The sequence below is a fragment of the Schistocerca piceifrons genome, chromosome 8, assembly GCF_021461385.2.
Source record: "Schistocerca piceifrons isolate TAMUIC-IGC-003096 chromosome 8, iqSchPice1.1, whole genome shotgun sequence".
Taxonomy (NCBI): Eukaryota; Metazoa; Arthropoda; class Insecta; order Orthoptera; family Acrididae; genus Schistocerca; species Schistocerca piceifrons.
Window position 1 is genome coordinate 270215320 of NC_060145.1, and position 24828 is coordinate 270240147.

Below are 24828 nucleotides of genomic sequence, written 5' to 3' on the forward strand. Positions count from 1 at the left end.
TATATCTATACTCAATAATACAATGCATGGTAAATGTGAATGTTGCCTAGAAATATGAATTTCAGTTTCCCCATCATATATGTTCTAGTTCCGTCCTTAATGTCTATATGAATACAATAAAACTGAAAAATCTGCTACTGCAGTCTCATTACTATTATTCTGAATTTGATGTGGATTGCTGTCATGCATTCTTATATGAGAATGGTCAGACTTATGTCAAAACCTGCCGTGATTATTTGGCACTCCTGAATGTCGATTAAAATCTAAACACTATATTCCAGCTGCCAACTCAACAAAACCTAAAAAAATTATAAAACCGGTATTTCCTTCCTTGGCACTTGCAACTAAAACATGAATACCCTTGGATCTCTCTTGTCTGTTACAGCAAGTGTTGGGCACCTGATAAGGGGAGCTGTGTCCACCTTAGTATCAGTGTGTGTGGAGCAATTTGAAGTGAAATGGCAACATAAAATTCATGATGAGTAAAGTTGAGGCCGGGTGTCGGTGCTTGAAGTGTCAATTTATCGGTTGTGACTGTTATAGTAGAATGGAAATTAGTTTCAGTGAGTTAAGAATTAAATTTCTGTTGTGTTTATGTTATTGTGGTGTCATTTGATGTTATTGGTTTTCTGTTTGGCGTGCGGTAAGTCGTTTAATTCAATTTGTGGCTTCTTTTGTTAGATATGGATATGACTTCTAAGTTTAATAGTGCACACGTCTACGGACTGAAATGAGGGGCGACATGTTGTCCGTAATTAAGTTTCTGCAACTTTTTGGGGTTGTGACGGGGATAGCGACATGCAGCGTATGCAAGCGGAATATGTGAGCTGGGGGTTAATATGCAGCGGCAGAACTTTTTTATGGTAAGTAGTCATTTTTTTTGGTCTGTTGTTCATGTGTTATGGTGTTTGGTGGGGTTTTTGTGTGTGGCTGGGTCAGTGTTATTTACTGCATGTGTAGCAGCACTTGTGGCTTATTTATGTATTTGAGAGAAAAGTAGTCAATTTCAATTATTTTGGTATCGTCAGTTGTATTTGAGCTCCATAGGTCATGGGAAGTGACAGATTGCAATTTGTCATCGCAGCTATGTGTGTTTTGGTATCGTGAGCTGTTGTTGACCTATATAGGTCAAGGGTAGTGTCAGACTCCAATTTTTGTTGTTTTAGGTGTAGGTTTTGTGGTATCGACAGTTGTGGTGTGATTATAATTTTTGGAATAGTTTGTTTTTATTTTGTGGTATCAACAATTGTGGTTGAGCTATGTAGGTGAAGGGAAGTGACCAATTTCTGTCGATATTGTAAGTGTAGCGGAACTTGGGATTTTGTGGTGTTTTTATGTCATCGTTTTGTGTGGTTTGGGATTGTGGCCTGTGTCTGAATGTGTTTATATTTAGTTTGTCTCCACCCAAAAACCCCCATTTCCCGCACTGGTCCCTTTAGTTTGAGTATATTTTTTGGAGAGAGGTGTGTGTTGGTTTTATATGTATTTTCATGTTTGTTGTCGTTTATGTAATGACGTCACAGGCGCCATAGTGGAGACATTGAGAATGGCCATTTCTGCCATTTGGTGATGTCATGGGTCATACTTCTGTATTCCCAAAGTGGATAAATATTGATGTCACGACAACTTGATAACACAATTGTGGTGTTCGAAAACTGAATAAATGAAAAGCTAGGATAGATAGACCACCTTAACAACTACTAGAAATTGAAATGAAGTATATCAGCGATGCAGAAAATAGTAAGTAGGACAAGACAACCTCTATGAGATTCTGGGGCATTCCCGAATTTTTTGAGCAATGATATTCATTTGCATGCAATCTTTTTAGACTGAAGCTGTTTACATAACTTTTTATAAAGTTAAATACAAATGACATACTGAAAGTAAATTAACCCTCATGTAACGACTAAGAACCGCCCCTAAGAATTTCTCAGTTGCAGGAATAATCATGTTTTGAAACATGAAATAACAAGCTAAAATTGGTATATAAGAAGAGTGTTGCCACCTAACGAAATGTTATTCCCGCCATTACTGCAGTAGTCTCCGAAGGAGTAAATCTAAACTCTCGATGTAAGCTCTGTCTGCAATTTGTAAATAAAACATTGTGTCACTTCGTATTTAATTAAAACTCTGTTATTTAGATACTGTTGTACTCATTATTGCCATTGTTTCTTTTTTTCCACTATTATCCTTCATCACAATAAATGCAGCACAAACTGCCAAGCAAAGAAATAAGACACAGAAGACTGCTTGAAAACGAAGTAACAAATGAACATGAGAACATGCATGACTGCATGTATTCTTTCTATTAATTTTTATGCATGCACTTTTGGGAAATACAGAAGCGTCCGATCTTACCCGTCGGCTTTGACCCATGACGTCACAAATACCGCGGAAACGACTATAAACAATTCCAATATGGCGGATATAAAAACATCGCATACGTATTGTAAACACTGAAATACACAAGTTTCACAAAAAGCCTAATGACTGTAACGGGACAAGCGTGGGAAATTAGGGGTTTTTGGGTGCGGAGAAACTAAATATACAGAAATGTAGCCACCGACCGCCATTCAAAACCACGCAAAACAACGAAATAAATCAACATCACAAAACTGACCAAATACCAAAAAACACATTCCTATCCATAATCGGACACTTCCCTTAACCTATATAGCTCAACAGAACCTACCGATCACATCCCCCAATAGAAAACTAAGAAACGAAAGCTTCCCTTACACCTACATACATCGGCACTTATGCAGTTTAGCAGGTACGGAAAAAATTTTTCATTTTTTTTCAAAATTTGATCATCATGTGTCGTTATGCGGTGGGGGGAGTCTGCAGTGCCCCCCCATCCCCCCACAGGCTTCATTAGTGTCAAATCAATATTTTCGAATCATAGGCGGCCGCTGCCGCGGCCGCATTCCAAAAAAAAACTCCCAACCTAACCTCAAGTGGGCTACGCTACAGATCAATATGTTCATCAAATTGCTTCATATTACGTATACATGTTCATTAGTGTCAAATCAATATTTTCGAATCATAGGCGGCCGCTGCCGCGGCCGCATTCCAAAAAAAAAACTCCCAACCTAACCTCAAGTGGGCTACGCTACAGATCAATATGTTCATCAAATTGCTTCATATTACGTATACATGTTCATTAGTGTCAAATCAATATTTTCGAATCATAGGCGGCCGCTGCCGCGGCCACATTCCAAAAAAAAACTCCCAACCTAACCTCGTATTCAGGGCTACGCTACAGATCAATGTGTAGGTCCCTTACGTCACGGGTCAAAGCCGACGCGTGAGATCGGATGTTTCCAACCTATACCCAATACACAAAACATACATAAATAACCAAAAAAAAAAAAAACGGAACTTACCTCAAAAAAGTTCCAGCTCCACAAACTAGATTGGCCACCACAATCACACACAAATGCACACACGCACGCACGCACGCACGCACACACACACACACACACAAAAACACACACACACACACACCAACGAAAAAATACTGAACTAAAATAAAAACCCAACCCACCCAAACGTCAACCCCCTCCCCCACAACTCCAAAATACAACACACAAACACTATACAACAAAATAAACCACCCACCCACCTACCCAGCCCACCCTAACTAACCACTTTCGGTCTATACATTTTACCCACAGCCCTTAAAAAAACCCGAAGAATGCAATAGCCCTCTGGGACACTCTTCCGCCAACAGTACTCATCTAAATGAGACTGAAGGTTGGAAGAGCGCCTCTTCCCCCTCCCAAGAACTGACTTAACCGCTCCCCACATCCCCTCAATTGTGTTAGTGCAAGCCCCAGTATCATAATTCTTAAACTCTAGACTGTGGTTCACTACTAAATGATTAAATCCCCTCTCACCCAACCCCCTATATGAAGAAAACGCATCTGAAACTACTGTGGACCCCGGCTCTACATACTCCTCAATTAACCCCACTAATTCAGGCTTCGACCTCCCCTCCACAACCCTAAAAACACATTCAGTACCCCCACCCCCCTGAACAACAGCCCCCCACACCCAAAGACCAGCCACAGACTTCCCCCTCCCATACTTCCTTTTACCAAACTGCGACTCATCCACCTCCACAAGCACCCCATGCCCACCCAACTTACCCCTGTACTTAATAAATTCGGAACACACCTCACGACAAAAGGAATACCAGTCTAAAACAGTCCTCTCACTCACACCAGTCTCAAACGCGCAAAAACTCTGCCCGCAACTATAACAAAAATAATACGTAATAAGCACAATCTCACGCATGGCCAATCTAGACTTCTCGAACCAGGTACCACGCCTTACAGAACGCCATACGCCATCTTTCCGGCAACACCACATGTATCCGTCCCTGGTCCGAGAGTCCGGAACTTTAACCAATTTCATAGGTTCACGGCACACACCGCACTTCACGACCTCAGCAATTAAGCCAAATAGCTGAAGAAATTTAATCAGCTCTAAAGCTGTCTCCCCCATCATCGCCCTCAACCGAACACTGTTAAGGCGGTCTTTCATATCCATTCCTGAACAAAAAACCACAACCAAATACACTCAATAACAAACTCACCCGACGTACAGCAATGAGCATTAAATTAACCATTAACTCACTAATAGAAATACCGCTTCAAATCCAACACCTGAGCAACAGAAAACTGGGAAATACAGAAGCGTCCGATCTTACCCGTCGGCTTTGACCCATGACGTCACAAATACCGCGGAAACGACTATAAACAATTCCAATATGGCGGATATAAAACCATCGCATACGTATTGTGAACACTGAAATACACAAGTTTCACAAAAAGCCTAATGACTGTAACGGGACAAGCGTGGGAAATTAGGGGTTTTTGGGTGCGGAGAAACTAAATATACAGAAATGTAGCCACCGACCGCCATTCAAAACCACGCAAAACAACGAAATAAATCAACATCACAAAACTGACCAAATACCAAAAAACACATTCCTATCCATAATCGGACACTTCCCTTAACCTATATAGCTCAACAGAACCTACCGATCACATCCCCCAATAGAAAACTAAGAAACGAAAGCTTCCCTTACACCTACATACATCGGCACTTATGCAGTTTAGCAGGTACGGAAAAAATTTTTCATTTTTTTTCAAAATTTGATCATCATGTGTCGTTATGCGGTGGGGGGAGTCTGCAGTGCCCCCCCATCCCCCCACAGGCTTCATTAGTGTCAAATCAATATTTTCGAATCATAGGCGGCCGCTGCCGCGGCCGCATTCCAAAAAAAAACTCCCAACCTAACCTCAAGTGGGCTACGCTACAGATCAATATGTTCATCAAATTGCTTCATATTACGTATACATGTTCATTAGTGTCAAATCAATATTTTCGAATCATAGGCGGCCGCTGCCGCGGCCGCATTCCAAAAAAAAAACTCCCAACCTAACCTCAAGTGGGCTACGCTACAGATCAATATGTTCATCAAATTGCTTCATATTACGTATACATGTTCATTAGTGTCAAATCAATATTTTCGAATCATAGGCGGCCGCTGCCGCGGCCGCATTCCAAAAAAAAACTCCCAACCTAACCTCGTATTCAGGGCTACGCTACAGATCAATGTGTAGGTCCCTCACGTCACGGGTCAAAGCCGACGCGTGAGATCGGATGTTTCCAACCTATACCCAATACACAAAACATACATAAATAACCAAAAAAAAAAAAAAAAAACGGAACTTACCTCAAAAAAGTTCCAGCTCCACAAACTAGATTGGCCACCACAATCACACACAAATGCACACACGCACGCACGCACGCACACACACACACACACACACACACACACACACACACACATACAAAAACACACACACACACACACACCAACGAAAAAATACTGAACTAAAATAAAAACCCAACCCACCCAAACGTCAACCCCCTCCCCCACAACTCCAAAATACAACACACAAACACTATACAACAAAATAAACCACCCACCCACCTACCCAGCCCACCCTAACTAACCACTTTCGGTCTATACATTTTACCCACAGCCCTTAAAAAAACCCGAAGAATGCAATAGCCCTCTGGGACACTCTTCCGCCAACAGTACTCATCTAAATGAGACTGAAGGTTGGAAGAGCGCCTCTTCCCCCTCCCAAGAACTGACTTAACCGCTCCCCACATCCCCTCAATTGTGTTAGTGCAAGCCCCAGTATCATAATTCTTAAACTCTAGACTGTGGTTCACTACTAAATGATTAAATCCCCTCTCACCCAACCCCCTATATGAAGAAAACGCATCTGAAACTACTGTGGACCCCGGCTCTACATACTCCTCAATTAACCCCACTAATTCAGGCTTCGACCTCCCCTCCACAACCCTAAAAACACATTCAGTACCCCCACCCCCCTGAACAACAGCCCCCCACACCCAAAGACCAGCCACAGACTTCCCCCTCCCATACTTCCTTTTACCAAACTGCGACTCATCCACCTCCACAAGCACCCCATGCCCACCCAACTTACCCCTGTACTTAATAAATTCGGAACACACCTCACGACAAAAGGAATACCAGTCTAAAACAGTCCTCTCACTCACACCAGTCTCAAACGCGCAAAAACTCTGCCCGCAACTATAACAAAAATAATACGTAATAAGCACAATCTCACGCATGGCCAATCTAGACTTCTCGAACCAGGTACCACGCCTTACAGAACGCCATACGCCATCTTTCCGGCAACACCACATGTATCCGTCCCTGGTCCGAGAGTCCGGAACTTTAACCAATTTCATAGGTTCACGGCACACACCGCACTTCACGACCTCAGCAATTAAGCCAAATAGCTGAAGAAATTTAATCAGCTCTAAAGCTGTCTCCCCCATCATCGCCCTCAACCGAACACTGTTAAGGCGGTCTTTCATATCCATTCCTGAACAAAAAACCACAACCAAATACACTCAATAACAAACTCACCCGACGTACAGCAATGAGCATTAAATTAACCATTAACTCACTAACAGAAATTCCGCTTCAAATCCAACACCTGAGCAACAGAAAACTGACCCCACCACACGAAACAAACGAAAACCATGAACACACCACCAGAGAGCACGACAAACAAAAACAAGACATCTACAAACACGCCACAATCGCAAATCAAACTCCGCGCCGTAATGACGTCACACACCACAACACGCTTACGTCACGGGTCAAAGCCGACGGGTAAGATCGGACGCTTCTGTTGACCCCACTTTTGTTCCTGTGCACCCATGACTGTGCACCAGAAAAGATGAATCGTGTGGACACATCTTAGGGGTGATAGTTTTGACAGAATCAGGATGTGTGTATTTTGTGCCTGTCCTAATTACATCTACACAATGGAAATGGTCAACAGATGGATGAATGAATAAATAAATAAATAAATAAATAGATAAATGTACCGCACCATGCATTCACAATGAGCATTCGTAACATGCAATGAAATTCAGTGCTAATAAACATAGGTAAAAATTTACTAGTAGTAAGCCGATATTGGCAATGAATTGCTGAATGCTGCAAATTATGTAATGTTCATATTAATGCAAGCATTTTGTTATGAGATGTTTGCTTTATGAGGATAATTAATTTACTCAGCACACAAGGACACATACAAGAGCCTGTTAACGAAAGAGCAGGAACTGCATTAATTATTTACTTCAATAACATCAGTACAGTACGCTGCCAACAGCCTAGGGTAAAATTTTAGGCCTATCAAAAGTAATTTTCCAATGACACATTCAGAACTGAACTTTCAATCGTGTATACTCACCAGCTCTCCCAGATTGTACACTCCTTCACCGAGAAGAGCAGCTAATCCAAGAAAAAATGCATGTTGCACCTGTTGTTCCCTAGATAATTTAGACAACTCAATACAGCCCAAGTAACGTAAAGCTGTGCGATAATAATCTGCATGTTTCCCTTGCAATCTGTACAGCTGGCTAGCCAATAGGTAAAAACGTCCGTGTACTGTTGTTATGCCATCTTCTTCATCGAGCATCTTTTCGATTTCATCTATCAATTTCTGCACAAAATAAATATAAATAAATTACATGTATTCAAGTTTACTCTAGAGACTACAGACAACATTTAAACTTAACTTAGCCTATATTAGCTGCAAACAGGGCCACAGAAACCTCAACACATTTCCAAAAAAATGTTTTTTTTCCTCAAGTCATTCACTGTACTGAAAAATAGCATCCTTTAAAATGCCTAGAAAGCTGAACACAATAGATTTGTTCCTATAGGAACTGACTAGCACACAAGTTCACACCATAAATATCAATCATATTTTTCATTAACTTTTACTTACAACTACTATGGTATAAAATTCTGTTTACCTTGGTGCCATCTTGATCATTTAGTTTGTCAAGTAGTATCTGACCTGCTAACACTTTACACAACGCAACAGCTTCATTGTTACTTTTTACTTTTGCCTCGATTTTCTCCAAAAATGAAATCGCTTCTCTTTTATCTTCGAACTGTACCACAACATGAGCAACGATTTCTACCAGTGACAGTGGATTTATCCTGTAAGAGTGCATACATCAATGACAGCAGACTGACTTGAAATATGTTCAAGAGATGCACAATACGTTTACTTACTTATTCTCAAACACCTGTATGAAGTTGTTGTACAGCTGAATTAGACTGTCCTTCTTTTGCAAGGAGTCATGAGTGACAAAAGATTCCAGCAGAAGAGTTATCTGATGCCATAATCTGAAATTCAGTTAATTTTACATTCCCCTCACTGACATAAAAAAAAAAAACATCATGTGACGAGACATATTTCCATCAATACTAGAGCTCACTGTAACATCGATAAGCATCAAAATTCTAACCAAGTCACTGAGTAATAATAACATTTAAGACTCGTATAGGTCGGTTCTAACCTTCTGTTGTATAAATCCTCAAGCTGAGCCCAAACTGACGCGACTTCTTTACTAGATTCTTCTCGTTGTTTGGTTGATAGGTAATTACTAACATCTTTCACAGCTACAGTCGCCATGTTTCTAACAATCACGTTGCATATTTTGAACTGTGTAAGCACTGGCTATCGACATCAACACATATCGACAATTTGAGCCAGAGCAAATAAGTGCTAAAATGTTCCCAATACTCATAGTCCATAGAGTCAATAATGCCATTAGGCAAACAATTTTATTCACATGGAATCTTTCATTACCTATTTCATAACGAATTGCTAAATAAACGTCCAAAACTTCTGAAATTTTAATATTCTTACACTAATTAACGATCGATTCGTAGATTCTAGTATCCATCATTTGCACACATTTGAACGCCCGAGGAGACCTATGGGCCGTTCCATTTCAGTGGCTCTCGTACATCTGAAGCAGTAGTCTCCCTTCGCTACAGCTTAGTATAGATAATTTTGTATGAATGTCTACGCGTGTTTAGAGTTGTAGTTCTACTTGGCAGTTAAAATAAGAGATTACGCGGTAGAAGAAATTGCCCAACAAGTTAGTGCCAGTTTAACTTTATTTACGTCAGTCCGGTCGTATAATCTGTCAGATTATGAATGCAAATGTTAAAAAAATTTCTCATGTAGACTTGATACTATACAATATGAGCACAAAAGTGACTAGCTTGAGTACATCGAAGGAAACAGATACAGTGTCTCATGATCTACCAAGAATTTTATCGTTGGAAGATCAGCCAAGTAAGAAGAGAAAGGAACAGAGGCGTGACATTCATGCAAACATGTACAGGGAATTCTTCAGCGATATGTCAAGTACGCTTAAATGCTGTGTTCAGAACTATTGGCTCACTTCGGAAGAAGTAGTTTTGATGGACATTCATACAGCGGCCAGCCTTGGTGACTGTGGCGGGATTGACGCAGCTTTAGCAAGGTATTAGCACCGCTAATGATTAACGTGATCAGTAACAATATAGAAACTCGTGGAGTGCAGAGTGTACTTTGTATCAGTTTAATTACATCTCGACAGATTAAAACTGTATGCCCGAGGCAAAGACTCTAGTTTAGTCCCTAGTGGCCGTCAAAAAACTGTGATATCAGGAAATTGTGAAGTATACTTTCTGCTGGATGAAAGAGTCGATCAGTGTTAGTTATCTTTTACTATACAGCTCCTTTCCTTGGTGCGAAGATCATCTCTATATGCATTATTTGGGTCAATTCATTGGAATTTTTAGCGTTATTGAAAATGTAAATTTGGTAGGTTACTTGTACAAACTAAAAAGTGACATACTGTACCCATCTGAAACAACAAAATTCTTTATTTGCCTCTTCTTTTTTTTAAAAAAAATGCTGGAGAGTTAAATAGACGCCTTGAGCATAAAGAAACTAAAACATTTGCAGCTATACTATCTAATTTGTCCCCTGTTTGCGTAATATCTTTCCGCATTTACCAAGTTATCGGTGCTCAACAAAAATATTTTGAATTTTATTTACAGTTGAGTAAAAGTTGGATTTTTATATATTTATTAACAATGCTGAAGTCACAAGCTGATAAATGTTTTATAGTCAGAAAATGTGAAACCAGCTGCACCCTGATCAAACGGGTCGGCTCTGAAAGTACCTGCAGACACTCTACAGCGAAAAGTACTAAAGCCCTAAGTTTCTAAAACGAATCTTTGACACGGGGAGACTCCATATTATATAAAAATTAATCCATGAAAAAAGTATTACCCATTCCACTGAATCACGACTCTGAAAACAAAGAATAACAAAAGTTCTGTAATATTCCTGGGGGCCGTAATAAGACAAGCAAAATAGTTATTGGGCTAATCTAACAGTGACAGAACTTGTCCCATTTTCTTGATATTTATATTACTCGTTGAAATATAACATACCGTTTCAGATTATTGAGAATTGAATTCGTAACAGAATTCATGGAAATTATGCATAATAATTACTGGTGCTTGTTTTCTATTTTTGAAGGGAATTGTCACTCCCTTAACGGCTTAATTTTTCTTTCTTGACCTTCATCATATTTCGATCTGTTTTGGTGAATTACCTGCTGTTTATTATTATTAGACATGAATACATGGATAAATGCTTAGTGCATAAATCCCTTTCTGCGATTAAAAGTGACATAATAGCTGACTAGTTCTTAGGTAAACTTTGGGGGAAATCTAGAAGATGGCGTTCCATGTGCAATAAACATTGCTAATGTTAAGACTGGAAATAAGCCTCTTCCACGCCACTGCTGAAAGCAGCAAACAGGATAACGGTCACAACGTACTCCAATATAACTCTAGAATATTTTAAGTATACAAAACAGTAACTACCTGTTACTTTAATAAATATCGGTTCGAATCACATGCTCAGTGAACGTGGTTTATTCTGTAGAGATAACGATATCCACTGTCTGCCGCGCATTACGGCTGTTTTTTATTTATTTATTTAATGTGGTGGATGTACCACTTATCTTAGTATCACGTAAAGGAGTGTTTCGTGCCAGTAAACCCCCCCAGCCGCGCTGGCTTATCGGCCTTGAAATTATCACGTGACTATACCCACCCGCCTTCTGAGAACTCCTACTTACAATTGTTCTAAAATTGTAGCAGTAGCTAAGGTCTTTGCAGTAGCTGCTCACGTGTGTGCAACACTTGCCTACTCCTATTTTACTTGCTGTCTCTATTGCTGTTATTTTACATTTTCTGCTGGAATTTTTGTATAGTTAGTGCTACTAAAGAGAGAAATATAAGGTTATACCAAATATGGTAACTCGCAGTTCGGTAGCGACTGACTGTGTATCCTGGACTATCGATGGCACAGCTGTCTGTAGTAGAGTTACCGTGATCTAGAATAACTTCTCCCTGATCCTACACGATGGTAGCTATTCTAGCAGGTGGAGGGAGCTCTTTATATCTTATAGTGACACTTTCATTGCAATTTTGGGCGGTATTGCTGCCTTTTTTTTTCTTCTTTCATAGCTCAGAACCTGCAAACGTCATTCTCGCGAATTACCTTTTTTTTTAAGTAGTAAGTTCTACAAGCTGTAAACGGCTGATTTTGCATGTTAAATGGGTAGTACCTATCGGGTTAGGTGGCACTCAGTAAATAAGTCGCTTCTAACACGTTGTCTAGGGTTCAGTCCCACATTGATGCCATGATTTTTAAAAATCTGTTACCACCTTTACTTTTGACGACGACTTGTTAACGTGGCAAATGCCCCTTTGAATATGGCAGGTCTATAGTTCCGTTAGTACGGCCTGTTAATACTATTTGGTGTAGATCTCACATGCTTGAGAAACATTAAAGGACGGAACGCACGAGCGTTTGCCAAGTCTCCTTTATAGAAGCACTCTTTCAATACACACTACTTTACAATCCTGAAATTTTTCGTTCAATTAGTCTTCCGTATTTTTCAGAAGGTTGCAGTGTCTAATTTCGAACTCTGTATAGTAATCCCTTGTTACTCGCAATGCTACAGGGTTTCCATATCTAATTTGCACCTGGAAATTGGGCACGATTTTGTGACAGGCGTTGTCTTGGTGTACCGAAAAAACCTGAAGTTTCTGATCAAATGCACCACGGAAACAAGAAAAACCAATGCTCTCGTGATAACGAGGTGTTTCGTAGATTCATTCAGTATGTCACTTGGTTGAAAACATGCGGAACACTTGACACACTATGCTACGAAATTAGTTTTGAATACTGTAGATACAAAGGCTCACAGTACCGTATAGGTCCAGTGAGCAGACTGCATCTTACTTGACATCATGGGCATTAGCCAATCGCCAACGCCAGCGCAATCCTATGCCGACCTGTCCCGAATGGCAGGTCCTCCAGAAGAGCTGCGAAACGCGCACTTCAATATCGCCGGATGGAGTGGGCTATGACGGATCGAAGAGGGCGAGCGAGAGTTGAGTGATAATGGAGTGATCCGGATGCGAATGAATTGGCAGCAGAAGAATGAGATATCATATGTGCTTTTGGGAGTAGAGAGATCCATGGCACAAATACAAAAAAGTTAGCTGCCGAAGCATTGAAAAGGTTGAACTAGCGACGTGACTGACAATAAATTCATTAGGTACTTCAGTCACGGAGAAACGGAGCGTATAAATTCAGGCTTTGACTGGTTTTTACTGGAAAGGAACAGCATAATACATTTCCCTGAGAATAAAAACGTAAAATGTACGAATGTATGTTATGCTGATTAAAATAAAGTACAAAACACCTGATCATTCTCGTTGCTTACGTTCATGGTAGCCAGTAATTACATGGAACTATCATTGGCTTGTAAAGGTATTTTCATGTAGGTACCAGCGAGCCACGCTAACGCCCGTCTATGAAACTACTTAATAGAGTTTATCAAGTAGCCTGTGAGGGGTTGTACGTACATTCCACATTTCATTAATTGTGCGTTGACACCTTCCTTATAACATACCGGTGCCGTACTTTAATCACTGAGTGCATCGCATGTGCCACAATAGGGTGTTTGTCTGGCTAGTGTGGTGAGGTTACGCTGTAATGCGATTTATGAGCAATTTGGCTAAGTGTCTGTAGGTTCAAAGGAAAGCGTGCTTAGTCATACCGCTTCTAAAGATTTAAATGAAAATTTGAGATGTGGTGCCAATTATTCGATAAAAAGTATCTGTATTGCTGTGAAGTATAAGTTACCGTAAGATTCTGAGTAGAAAAAAAGGACTAAGCCAGAATTGTATAAAAAGGTTCCAGGAAAACTGTGGACAAATATTTATCTTCTGGCGACTTGATAGCACAATCACTGAAGAGCTTGACATCTGAGAACAAGAAATTATAGGGTTTGTGTAGCTCTTCAACAAACTACTAGAAACAGTAATGGAGATCATTGATAATCCAAAAAATACGAAATTGGAAAACATAACCTCCGTTCTAGTGGATTCTGCGGTCTGTGAAATTCCCAAATTTATCGAATCCCAGGATGTTAATCTTCGTATATTTCATGGTAAAATTTGTTTAAACAAATTTGTTATGAAGTGCAAATGACGCGTCTAAAGTTAATTAACCTTCACATGAAGATTAAGAACTTCCCTTAAGTATTTCCTAGTTTCAGGGATAATCATTGAAATGCTTGCTTTGTTTTGAAAGAAATAGTTTAAACTCGTATACAAGTAGCCAATTACTAACGAAATTTAGTTGCTAGCCATATCGCTGCAGTTTCCCCAGTAGAAAATCTTAATCTCACTGTGGCACCCTTCTGAAATTTGCAAACTAAACGTTGTCACTTCGTCTCGTACATCTGTTATTTAAACTCTTCTTTACCTACAGTCGCTTTTGAGTTTGTTTTCTGACCCCTTTTCATCGCAATAAACGCAGCACAAGCAAAAAAGGGAAGCCAAAGCAGATGGCTTGAGCAATGTCGTAACGTGTGGGCAAACTTGTGCTGATACAGTACGCACGTGGGAGAGATCGTCGTGTGGCCATAACTTAAGATTTATAAGAAAATCTAATACGTTCTTGTGGTTATGTTGCAAATTACTGTTATGCTTTTAAATTCCGTCCTCAAATATAATGAGAGAAGCGTCATCGGAAATATGCACAAAGTTTTTGGAATTATATAGCTGGAGCTACAATTTAATATCAAGTGCGCTGTCTCCACGCGTTTTATGCTTACGTACAAATCGGCAGTACGGTACATTCCCTTTTCGTGTGCTATTTTGTTTGTTTCACGAAAAAAAAAGCACGTTCGCCATACAAAATAAGCTTACTTAAATACTGGCCTCCTATATAGTCTATACGGGCGACCGTGTAGAAACGAATGGCAGGGCACACTGGTAAACTGCCCACAGACGCTCAGCAACTTGTGTTCGCTTCCATTCTCTTGTGTAAACTGTAGTTAATTGTATACTGAATGATGGAATAAACGAATTGGCAACTCGGGCGCATGGTGTATTATTGCGCAACATCGTGACATTTGTAATGTCACGGTATCCTCCTTGTCTTTGCAATCTTTTTTTGTAAATTGCTAAACATCTGTGGCGTAATTAAAAGTAAAACTAAAACAGTATATTCTCCAACGAGGAGTCTGGATGTACAAATAACAGACTAAGAGTGTAAAATATTGGAAATGCTTCTGGAGAAATAGTAAGGCAGAACATGCTCATCGTTTTCAACAGAATGAAATATTCCCTAAATGATTATAGTTTGTGACAAATAGCCAGGCAGTTTTTTAATGTACCGGTATGTTACTTCTGGATAGGGATGAGTTTTATGAGAAGATCAGTCCATAATGCAATATGCATTATTCGAGGGAGGCTTCAGGTGCCTCCCGAGTTGTACTAAATGGTGAGTGCCCCAGGGGAACTTGGCAAGACTAGTTCAGGTATGGGTCTGATGAACCCAGTGTGCCTGCGGTGTGGCTGTTGAGCATTGTCCCTTCTGTAACCTTGAGATATGGGCATTCTTCTGCAACAACCATGTGGTGCACCAGTGAAATGTTGGTTTAACAGCTTGGACCAGGAGGACTGAACAAACCTCCAGTAAATAAAATCGCAAGATGGTGTTATATGCCAGTGGAATGGATGGCTTGAAACAAAATAATTTTTCGTGGGCAGTCTCTGGGCAATCTCTCCACCTTAGTTGTACAAGGCTTGCTCAGGCAAGTGGGGTTCTGTTTGAGTTAACTCGTATATTCTTAACTAGTTACTGGAATTTCATTGAGTTTGAGTAGACCACTAGGGACTGTAAACACCCAACCAAGTGAACTCGAGAGTGATATCGACCTCATCAGGTCTCAAACGAAGTAAAACTATGAATAATAACTGAGCACATCTTTGGCAACATAAATTTGCTGTTACTAGGTAAAAAAGTAGTCCTCTTCATTTAAAAAAAAAAAAAAATGACCTTTCTTAAAATCAGGATGTAGTGGAGACACCCTTCTGACTGGGGCTGCATCAGTTCAACAAGCTACAAATAACTAATAAGCTGGATCTCAATCCCACTGTGAATTGCACGCCACTTGAGTCCAGCAATACAAACACATTTTCAAAACCATATACAGCCTTTGGAAGGTGGAGTTTTACTTCATCAGCATCACAAAAATAAAAAATAAATTATATAAATTTTATCAATAGTTGTTGGCTTTTATTAAAGAGAGATTTTTAGAGAATTGGTGATGGGTAAGCAAGGCACAGAACCTGAAAATACTGAGTATGAGATTTGTTGTGAAAAATTGCGTCTGCTAAGGGGGAAGTCACTTCGAACACCTCCATTATATTTAAATTTTTGAAGTTCAGCTAAAATACTTAAAACAGTTCTAGAAATAAGTGAAAAAAATCATGAAAAATAATTTTTTCAAAATGTTCAATATAAATTACAAAACTAGATTACCCTTGTAAATCAAAATTGGTACTCCTAGTTTTAATTCCTACAAATGTGTTGTGCTGTGATACCATCAAAACAGCTGTGAAAGTTGCATGAAGAGTGGTCAGAAGTGGATGTTGCAGAAATAAAAAGGTATGAAAAGAAAATGTCATACTGGAGAAAACAGAGGCATTTACTTAAAACAGATACATTTCCATAACATACAAATACTGGAGCTGTGTGTTAAGTTCGTGACCTATATTCAAAAGCCAAAGAGGTGCTTCAAATGCCAGAGATTTGGGCACAGCACTGTTTCATATACATGTGAACTAACCTATGACGGATGTTGATCAGCAATTCATGAAACAGAATCCCCATGTAATCCTGCATAATTAAAGTATATTAACACACTGACTGCTGCCGGCATCCACAGCAGAACCTCACGCTGTGTGCCTGGCCTGGCAGTGAAACATCCATACATATTAAGTGTGCAGCAACCAACCATATTAATTACCAGTAAGGTAATCCCATTTGGAGCTGAGAATGCATGGTATATGCTAAGCAGCTGAAAGTAAATCCACTACAGTGAAATAAAGTGAGCATTGCAGGTGATGCTGTCTCAAAAGCTATATAACCTCTTTGATCGAAATCCTGAAGAAATGGCAATGTAAGAGAATGTCTCTACTGAGATCAAGGAAATGTACAAATACCAGTATATGCAAGGTAATAAATGTACCATTGCCCATACCTGCTCCAAAACTAATGATATGTACACCATGCAGTCAAGGCAATTTTTTTCTATTGCATCAGAAGAATATGGAGTTAAATTGCAGACAAGTAGAGTAAACTGCAGCAAAGACAAAGCCCATCCCTTAAAAGCTGGTGGATTAGAGCATTTTTGCTGTCAGACTGTGAAAATAACTTTGTAGTAAAATGAAATTTTGGTCACACTGCAGGATGGGGTAATTTGCTGCCTCAATATTTTGTGCTTTGTTTTTGTGCCATCTTTGGGTGAAAGTGCACTGAGGTCTCTTGCTTAAAATTTATAGTTTACAAAGCTATCACTGTGTAAGTTTGTTAGAGCACATGTGCATCTGCTGAAAGTCTGTGCACTGCTGAGTGCTGTCCTAGATGAAAGCTTGATTTGTCGGTATTGAATCAATTGCTTCACATTGTAAAATTGCAGAATGATGCTGACTACACAGAGCATGAAGTTTTCCTGTAACAGTATTCCATAAATTATGCAATTAGAAACAGTCATCCTGATTGACAAGGGCCACATCCAGTTGAATCTCCACTGAGTCATTGATAGGAGTTGCAAAAGTTAGAGGAGTATGGGCCAAAATTTCTGTTTCATTGTATTTCATGGAATGACCAGCTGAAATACAGTCTTGGGTGTAATAGTGGATTTACTGGCTGGAGGCTCTTGTGGGAGCCATCAGACGATCTTTTTCCATTAGCTATTCACACATTGGATGAGATCAGTGTAGTCAGTGAGTCTATGACAATCAAGTCCACTTGACAGAGGCTCTGCAAATTAGGGAACTACCTCATCTATTCCTCCTCCCTGGGAACTTAATTCCTTTGATCTCTGGGACTCCAAAACACCTATCCTAGTGGCCAAATGCTTGGTTCTCATCTCGTCAGAGGACATATGCATCTTAGAGACCAAGCGATGCACTTAAACTATGCAACAGAATCTTGTTCTGCCACAGACCTTTCCATTTGTTTACTTGCCCATGTGGCCACAGCTGAGTGGTAAGTTTTTACAAATTTATAGTTGAATGGCCACTTACCAATCTTGTTAAACCTCATAGGGCAGTTCCTGAAAGGAAACCACCAAAATGGTTACCCACTGAAAATTGGGCAATGTACAGACATCTAACAGTATTGAAAGTGTTGTCCATTGTACTGCTGAAGTATGCATCCCACAGACCTCAGAACAGCAAAGAGGCTGTCAGTCTCCTGGCAGTAATGAATATGTCAACAGTTAAAGATGCTTTTGTGCCAAAGTGAATGGTAACATCCTGGCTACCAAAAAAGAATGTAGCAGCCTTTAAGATTGTGAAGACAGCATCACAACTACCAGAGTGAAGCTATCATGAATCCTCTAATAAAATCAGAAGTGTCATGTTTCAAAGTGCTAAGTGTTTGTCTTGCCAATTGTAGCAGAAAAATGCTTGAACACATTATCAACAGTATCCTTTTATAAACTCTGGGAAAAAGAAATCTTCAGTCACTTCTAGTGTGGATTAAGAAGGTATCACTCTGTAGCTGACAAGCTCATTCACCTGCAAGTGACAATACAAGACATTCCTTTGTGATTCCTCATTGATACATTTTTTGACCATGATACTATAAGGAGCAATCAAAAAGTTTCCATTTGAAGATTGTACAGTCTAGAATCAGTATGCCAGTCAGGGAAATTGCCTTGAGCATTGAGGCAGTCCCACTGACATAGCAAATTGAATATACCCATATGGTAAAACACATGTCCTGCTGTGTGAAGAAGTCTGTAACTGAATTGGTCTTCTTTAAAAGGGCGTAAGTCGCTACTTTGGCTAAAGCATGTTTTATAGTGATTCATAAACTATGAGCATAGATCTATCATTTGTGTTTTAAAGGACATCTTTCACATGTATGGTTGCCTTCTAACATGGAACTGAAAATTACATTTTGTTTTGAATATGCATAAGTCATTGACATACGTCCTTTTGAAATTGAACAGTAGCCAGTGGTCCGGTGACTGCAAACATTCAGGACACAAATAAGGGCTCAAGCACTTTGTGTATTTATTTTGAAGGAACTGGTGGAAAGGGTGCGAGTGAAGTCTGTTCCTTTTTGATTATCTGAAGGCTATCCCGAAACTATCAGAGCTTCGACTGTTCTATGATAACTGCAAGGGACAGAACAAAAACCAAACACTGTCTAGATTCCTACTTTGACAGATTCTGGACATTTCAGACTTATTCAACATATTTCCCAGTAAGAGGACATAGCTTTTTGCCATACGATCAAGACTTTGGTGTCAGTTCAAAGAAACTTAGACAGAGTGACAGGATATTCACTGTTGATCAAATAAGTCTCATTCTACAAAGTAGAACAAAACGTGGAAATTTAAAGTTGACAAATCTGACATTATAGACTTTAAAGGCTGGTAGATACGATATTGTAAGATGATGACAGTTGTTGAAGAAACAAGGAACAAGCCAAGAGGTGACAGTTATAACTCTGCAATCAGCAGCTTCTTTCACTTTGTGTACTTGCCAGAGCTGGGTTCCTAAAAAAGGATCAATTGTATTAATTGGTTAGTGAACCACACATTCTTTGTTGCGCACCAGAGAAAAGCTGTTCTTTCACCAAAAAACCCTGCCTCTCTAGCAAGGCAAGTGTCAAAGTACAAAAATTCAAGACTTAGAAAAGATACAGCATTACATTCCAAATGAGCATATGGAATTCTACAAGGAACTTTTGAGCTGCACTACTGACAGTAGTACAGCACATGATGATGACTGAGGAACAGTTCATCACAAGTGAAAACACATTTTATGTAGCTTTTCAGATATTTCCACGTGTTCCTTTTATGAGTTTAAAAGTGATGTTTTCATTTTCTGTGGCTTAGGGTCATTTTTGTAACATTTAATTCACTAATGTGGCAAAATATCAACATTTTGTTCTGTGCGTTTTTCTTATGAAACCATTTTTTTTTTTTTTTAAGGATGGATGTTTTCATATTTGAAACATCCATAACACTGCATCTATTAGTATTCATGTAATAACTAATGCATATACCAATCAAGGGGCATCTATGCTACTAGTTCATATGAACAGACTTCATTATTTCCTAGTATTTTTCTTCTGAAACAGCTTTTTTCAAAATTCCTCACTACATTGGTTTCCTGACCAATTCAACTGCTTGCTGCTCATCTTTGTCTGACACGAATTATCAATCTCTCGAGGTCTTTTTCAAGGGACCAAAGGTGTGGAAATCATGTAGGGAGAGATCAGCACTATAGGGTGGGTGCGTGAATGTCTCCCACTTGAGTTGGATGAAGCCAGATCAACCAGTGTCTTGGGTTGAATTGTGACCAGCACAAAACTTGATGGTTTCCACCAGATATGCTGCCCCATACACATTCTCCATTGGCGTGTTTGTCTTTTGACAGCACATTGGTCCTATTTGGATGCGTTTGGTAATAACATTGCAGTGGTTCACATTTCGACATTTACTGCACATGTGCCAGAAAGACATGAATGTCATGCAGATCCCATGCCTACATGTTGGCACTTATATACCCACACTGAAGTCACAGTACATTGCATATAAACTGCAGCAATGCCCTCAAGCAGAAACTTTCTGATCGCCCCTTATACTTGGAGGGACAATATCTTGACTACTATGCAACAGAGGGTTTGTAATGGTCATCATTTTATTATTCTTTCTAAGTGATTGATAGTTTAGGTGCAAAGTGGGACGCATCTTCTCAGATCATTTTATTCAGGAAAATGATGTGCACTGGGATGTATTTTAAGTGCTACTTTTCCTGTTGTATTTTAAAAGTTTCAATCATACTATAAGGTCTTGTGGAATGCACTCTGTATGTGGATAATTTTTAATGTTCTGCTTGTCCTCCAGTCTTGTAACCACATGTTTGTCAACTCCGCCAATGCGCAAGAGGCTAGATAAGGGGACAGAGTGTACCACTCAATTCTTGCAAGTATTTGGAAAGCCTTTTGTTATAGAGAAGTCAGTGTGAGGTTATACAACTGTAAAGCTAAATGTGTTAAATTTACTGAAAACTAAACCTTCCACTTTCAGTAAAATTAGGAGGAATGTTGACCATGAAAGTGTTAACTAAATGTACAGAAATTGTTATACTTAGTAATAACATTAACATAATTTCCTCTATGATCACTATACTATAATAGTGATTTGAAAGTTCAGTACAGTGAAGAATAAAGAAGAAAGTATAGTGTGTTTAAAATGAGCAGAACAACTCCACTCATGTAAGTTAAAGCACTTTAATAATGGTCACTGGTTCAGTCTGGACATGCACTTGTGTTAACAATAAAATTATTTAACTAAAACTTCCACTAAAGTTTTTTAAAAACTCTCCTCTTTGTCATTAAATTGAAAGTGGCATCCTTGCATTACTTACATAAAAACAGTTATAAGCAGTAATGAAGTTAGTCATTGAAACCACATCCTCTTAGTAAATTGTAGGCCTTTTACTGTGCTTCATTAACCTTTTTGCCCCCCACCCCCCATCAGGCTCACAGTTCTTTCGTGAGTTCATGCGTGGCGCATATGGACCCCAAACTATTGCAGCTCTTTCTTCACTCCCTAGCTGCCTTTCCTTCCCCTGCCCCCTCCCTCCCTATCCCCACTCCTTCCCCGTTGCCACCTCCTTACCCTCTCTCGGTGTTCTGCTTTATGTCAACCTGGCTATTTCCCTGGTTTCTTGTATTGGTTGCAATTTTGTTCCTTTTGCCGGTTCTTTCACCGTTTTGACGTTTTGGTCCCTACTTGAGGTTTGACCTCAACTTCAAATTTTCCTGTTTTTAGTGTGAGCTATATGGTGAAGAACTCTCTCCCTAGTGTCTACGGTGTGGATTTCTCTCCCCTCTCCCCTCTCCCTTCCCCACTGTAGCCCCTTCCACCCTGCTAGGTCACCAGCATGTGTAGCCAGTCCGTGTGGTGGGGCTGTTATGTACCCATATAGCTGAGCCCCCTGACAACACAGGGATCACACAACTGATACTTGAATACCTGAGCCTGTGCCAAGGAGTGGTTGCTTGTCTTCTTGGAGCATCGGAACTCCCAGAAATGGCTGCCGTGCCAGACAGCCCTTGCTGTGGCTGGCTGGCACCCATGGGGAGAGCCCCTGGTTGGAGTGGGTGGTATCAGGATGGATACTTGGCACATGAAGCGTATCAAGCTGCGAAAAATCTGGCTGTTCCCACACAGTCGTCTCTTTGAATGGTGAAGGAGCCTTAAGTGCTGTCTCATATGACCTGTCAGCCTTCCCTTCCCTGGCTACCCCATGGGAGGAGGGCCAGGCTCACCATCTTGGGCTGAAACCTTTTCCCCATTACCTCGTCTGTATTAGGGCAGATGGGGACATGTTCACCACCACAAAGCCATTGGTTTTTCATGGAAAATATAGAGGACAAGATTCGGTCGGGCTCCCTGTTGATCAAAGGTTCTTGTGCCACCCAATCCACAGCTCTTCATTTCTGTGATCATCTTGGCAATGTCTCAGTGTCCATCACTCCTCACCAATGTCTGAATATGGTCCAAGGAGTCATTTTTTATAGAGACCTCACCCTGCACACCGATGAGGAACTTCGGGCTAATCAGGCATGACATAGCATTCATTTTGTTCGACGTGTGCAGAAGGATTGCAAAGACAACTGCACCGATACTGGCCTCTTCATCCTGGCTATCGAGGGGGATACCCTCCCAGAGATGCACAAGGTTATGTGCTACAGATGTGTCGTGAAGCCGTTCATCCCCCCACCTATTTGGTGCTTTCAGTGCTTGCATTTTGGGCATATGTCTTCCTGCTGTACAGTGGACCCTTTGTGTGGTGATTGTGGCCATCCTGTTCATGAGGGAACCCCTTTGTGTTCCGCCACCTCTGTGTGTTAATTGTGCTGACCACCACTCCCCTCACTCACCAGGTTGCCTGGCTCGCAAGAGAAAAAAGAAGATATAAGTCCCTGGATTGCCTGTCTTACACTGAGGCTCACCAAAAGTATGAGTGACTCCATCCGGTGTCACTATCTTCAACTTTTGCCTCTGTTACTTCCTTTACTCCTACTCCCACTCCTCCTCGTCCTTACACCAGCCCCACCCTGCTCTCCCCTCCACCTACCCTACCGTTCCCATGACCACCCATCAGGGAGTGGCTCCCCCACCACAGCTGAAGAAGTGCCCCCCTTCTTTGGCATCTGTCAGTGATCGGGCTCCCTCCTGGGAACCCTCTCCCCAGTGTCTCTCAGGCCAGAAGACTGTTACCACAACTCGGCCATGAGGAGCACCATCTGTGGGCCCTAAGGTTGCCCGCTCTCTTTCAGTTCCTGATCTTGCAGATGCCTGTACTCCCCGTGTTCTGTCCTCCTCCACCTCAGAAAGAGAAGAAGAAACATAAATCCCAAGAGAAGGCATCACTGGTGGCCCCAGATGTGCCAACTCCACTCTCGCAACCTAAGTCTGACATCTTATTTATGGATGTCACCCCATCCTTGTCAGTGACAACTGCTGACCAAGTTACCTGACCTCCTCCTCAGCTCCTTCATGCCTACCTTGGACTCGCACTACACGATCATCCAGTGGAACTGCAACGGCTACTATCGTCACCTGCCAGAAATGCAACGTCTTGGCTCCGCATATTCTGCGTTCTGTCTTGTTCCCCAAGAAATGCATTTAAGTGACGACCACTCTCCCACTTTACGTGGTTATCGGACATTCTGTCGGAACCGTGCTGGCCCTGGGATAGCATCTGGTGGGGTCTGCACTTTGGTTTGCTCCGATGTCCTTAGTGACTGCATCCCCCTACGTACCACCTAGGAAGTGATAGCAGTTAGAGTACAAACCATTTGCAATGCCTACCTCCCTCCAGGTAGGCCACTTGCTTACGTTGCACTATCTACTGTAAGGGTCTATGGATTGCACGCAGCCGTACGGTAAGTTAACACGCGCTCGCCAGCCGACCTGTCTGGAATGCTGATAATTTGCTTTGTCAGTAGACTTGCGTCCGGCCACACTGCGACAGAGTAATGCCTCTGGCTGCTGTCCGCAGCGTGCAGTGTTAACTAGCGCAGACTCGGGCACAAATATATCTCTTTTTCTTAGCTCACCATGGAGCCTTTCGATATGACCGTAATTAGCCGGTGTTAGGATGTCAGGCACAATGATGATGAGTGCGCGTAGCGTGTGTGTTTTATAATCTGCCTTCGTCAATAAAACTGTTTAAACTTACTTCTCGTGTTCGCATATTGCCGTACCTCAAGGACCCACCGCTTACAATCATCATCCGGGGCAACAACACAAGCTACCCCCTAATACCACCTTACTTGAGCAACTCCCGTCCGCATTTCTCCTCATTGGTGATTTCAATGCCTGCCATTCTCCGTGGGGGAGTGTTACATCAATGACTCGACCATCCTAATCAACCAACTTATCACAGGCTTTGATTTGTGTCTCCTCAACGATGTTTCCCCTACCCACTTCAGTGCTGCTCATCCCCCCTGCGGGTCCGGGAGTCAGAATAGGCCCGAGGTATTCCTGCCTGTCGTAAGAGGCGACTAAAAGGAGTCCCTCCCACTCAAGGGGGTAGTTAGTGCCTGCATCCGGAGACGGATGGTTCCATGACCTATATTTGCGGTCATTTTGGTTTTTCACTTCTTCTCGTTTCTTCCTTCCTTTGGTTGGTTCCTTTCTTTGTTCTTCTCCATCTCACTGTCTTCCTTACTCTTCTCCTTGCCTTCTTTCCCTTGCCTTCTTCTC

The 24828-nt window shown here is 40.9% G+C and overlaps 2 protein-coding genes across 2 annotated transcripts in view; one reads left to right on the forward strand and one right to left on the reverse strand.

Annotated features, from left to right (window-relative positions):
• Window positions 1-9096, reverse strand: part of LOC124711918 (26S proteasome non-ATPase regulatory subunit 13) — a 39062-nt gene extending 29966 nt beyond the window's left edge. Inside the window, exons 1-4 of the mRNA XM_047242173.1 lie at window positions 8938-9096; window positions 8651-8764; window positions 8386-8575; window positions 7818-8069 (exon numbers count right to left, since the gene is read on the reverse strand). Of these exons, the coding sequence (XP_047098129.1) occupies window positions 7818-8069; window positions 8386-8575; window positions 8651-8764; window positions 8938-9053 (672 nt within the window). The 5' untranslated portion in view covers window positions 9054-9096. The remainder of the gene's footprint in view (window positions 1-7817; window positions 8070-8385; window positions 8576-8650; window positions 8765-8937) is intronic.
• A 5358-nt stretch (window positions 9097-14454) lies between these two features.
• Window positions 14455-24828, forward strand: part of LOC124711924 (fibronectin type 3 and ankyrin repeat domains protein 1-like) — a 117217-nt gene continuing 106843 nt past the window's right edge. The window contains exon 1 of the mRNA XM_047242181.1: window positions 14455-14641. Within this exon, the coding sequence (XP_047098137.1) occupies window positions 14526-14641 (116 nt within the window). The 5' untranslated portion in view covers window positions 14455-14525. The remainder of the gene's footprint in view (window positions 14642-24828) is intronic.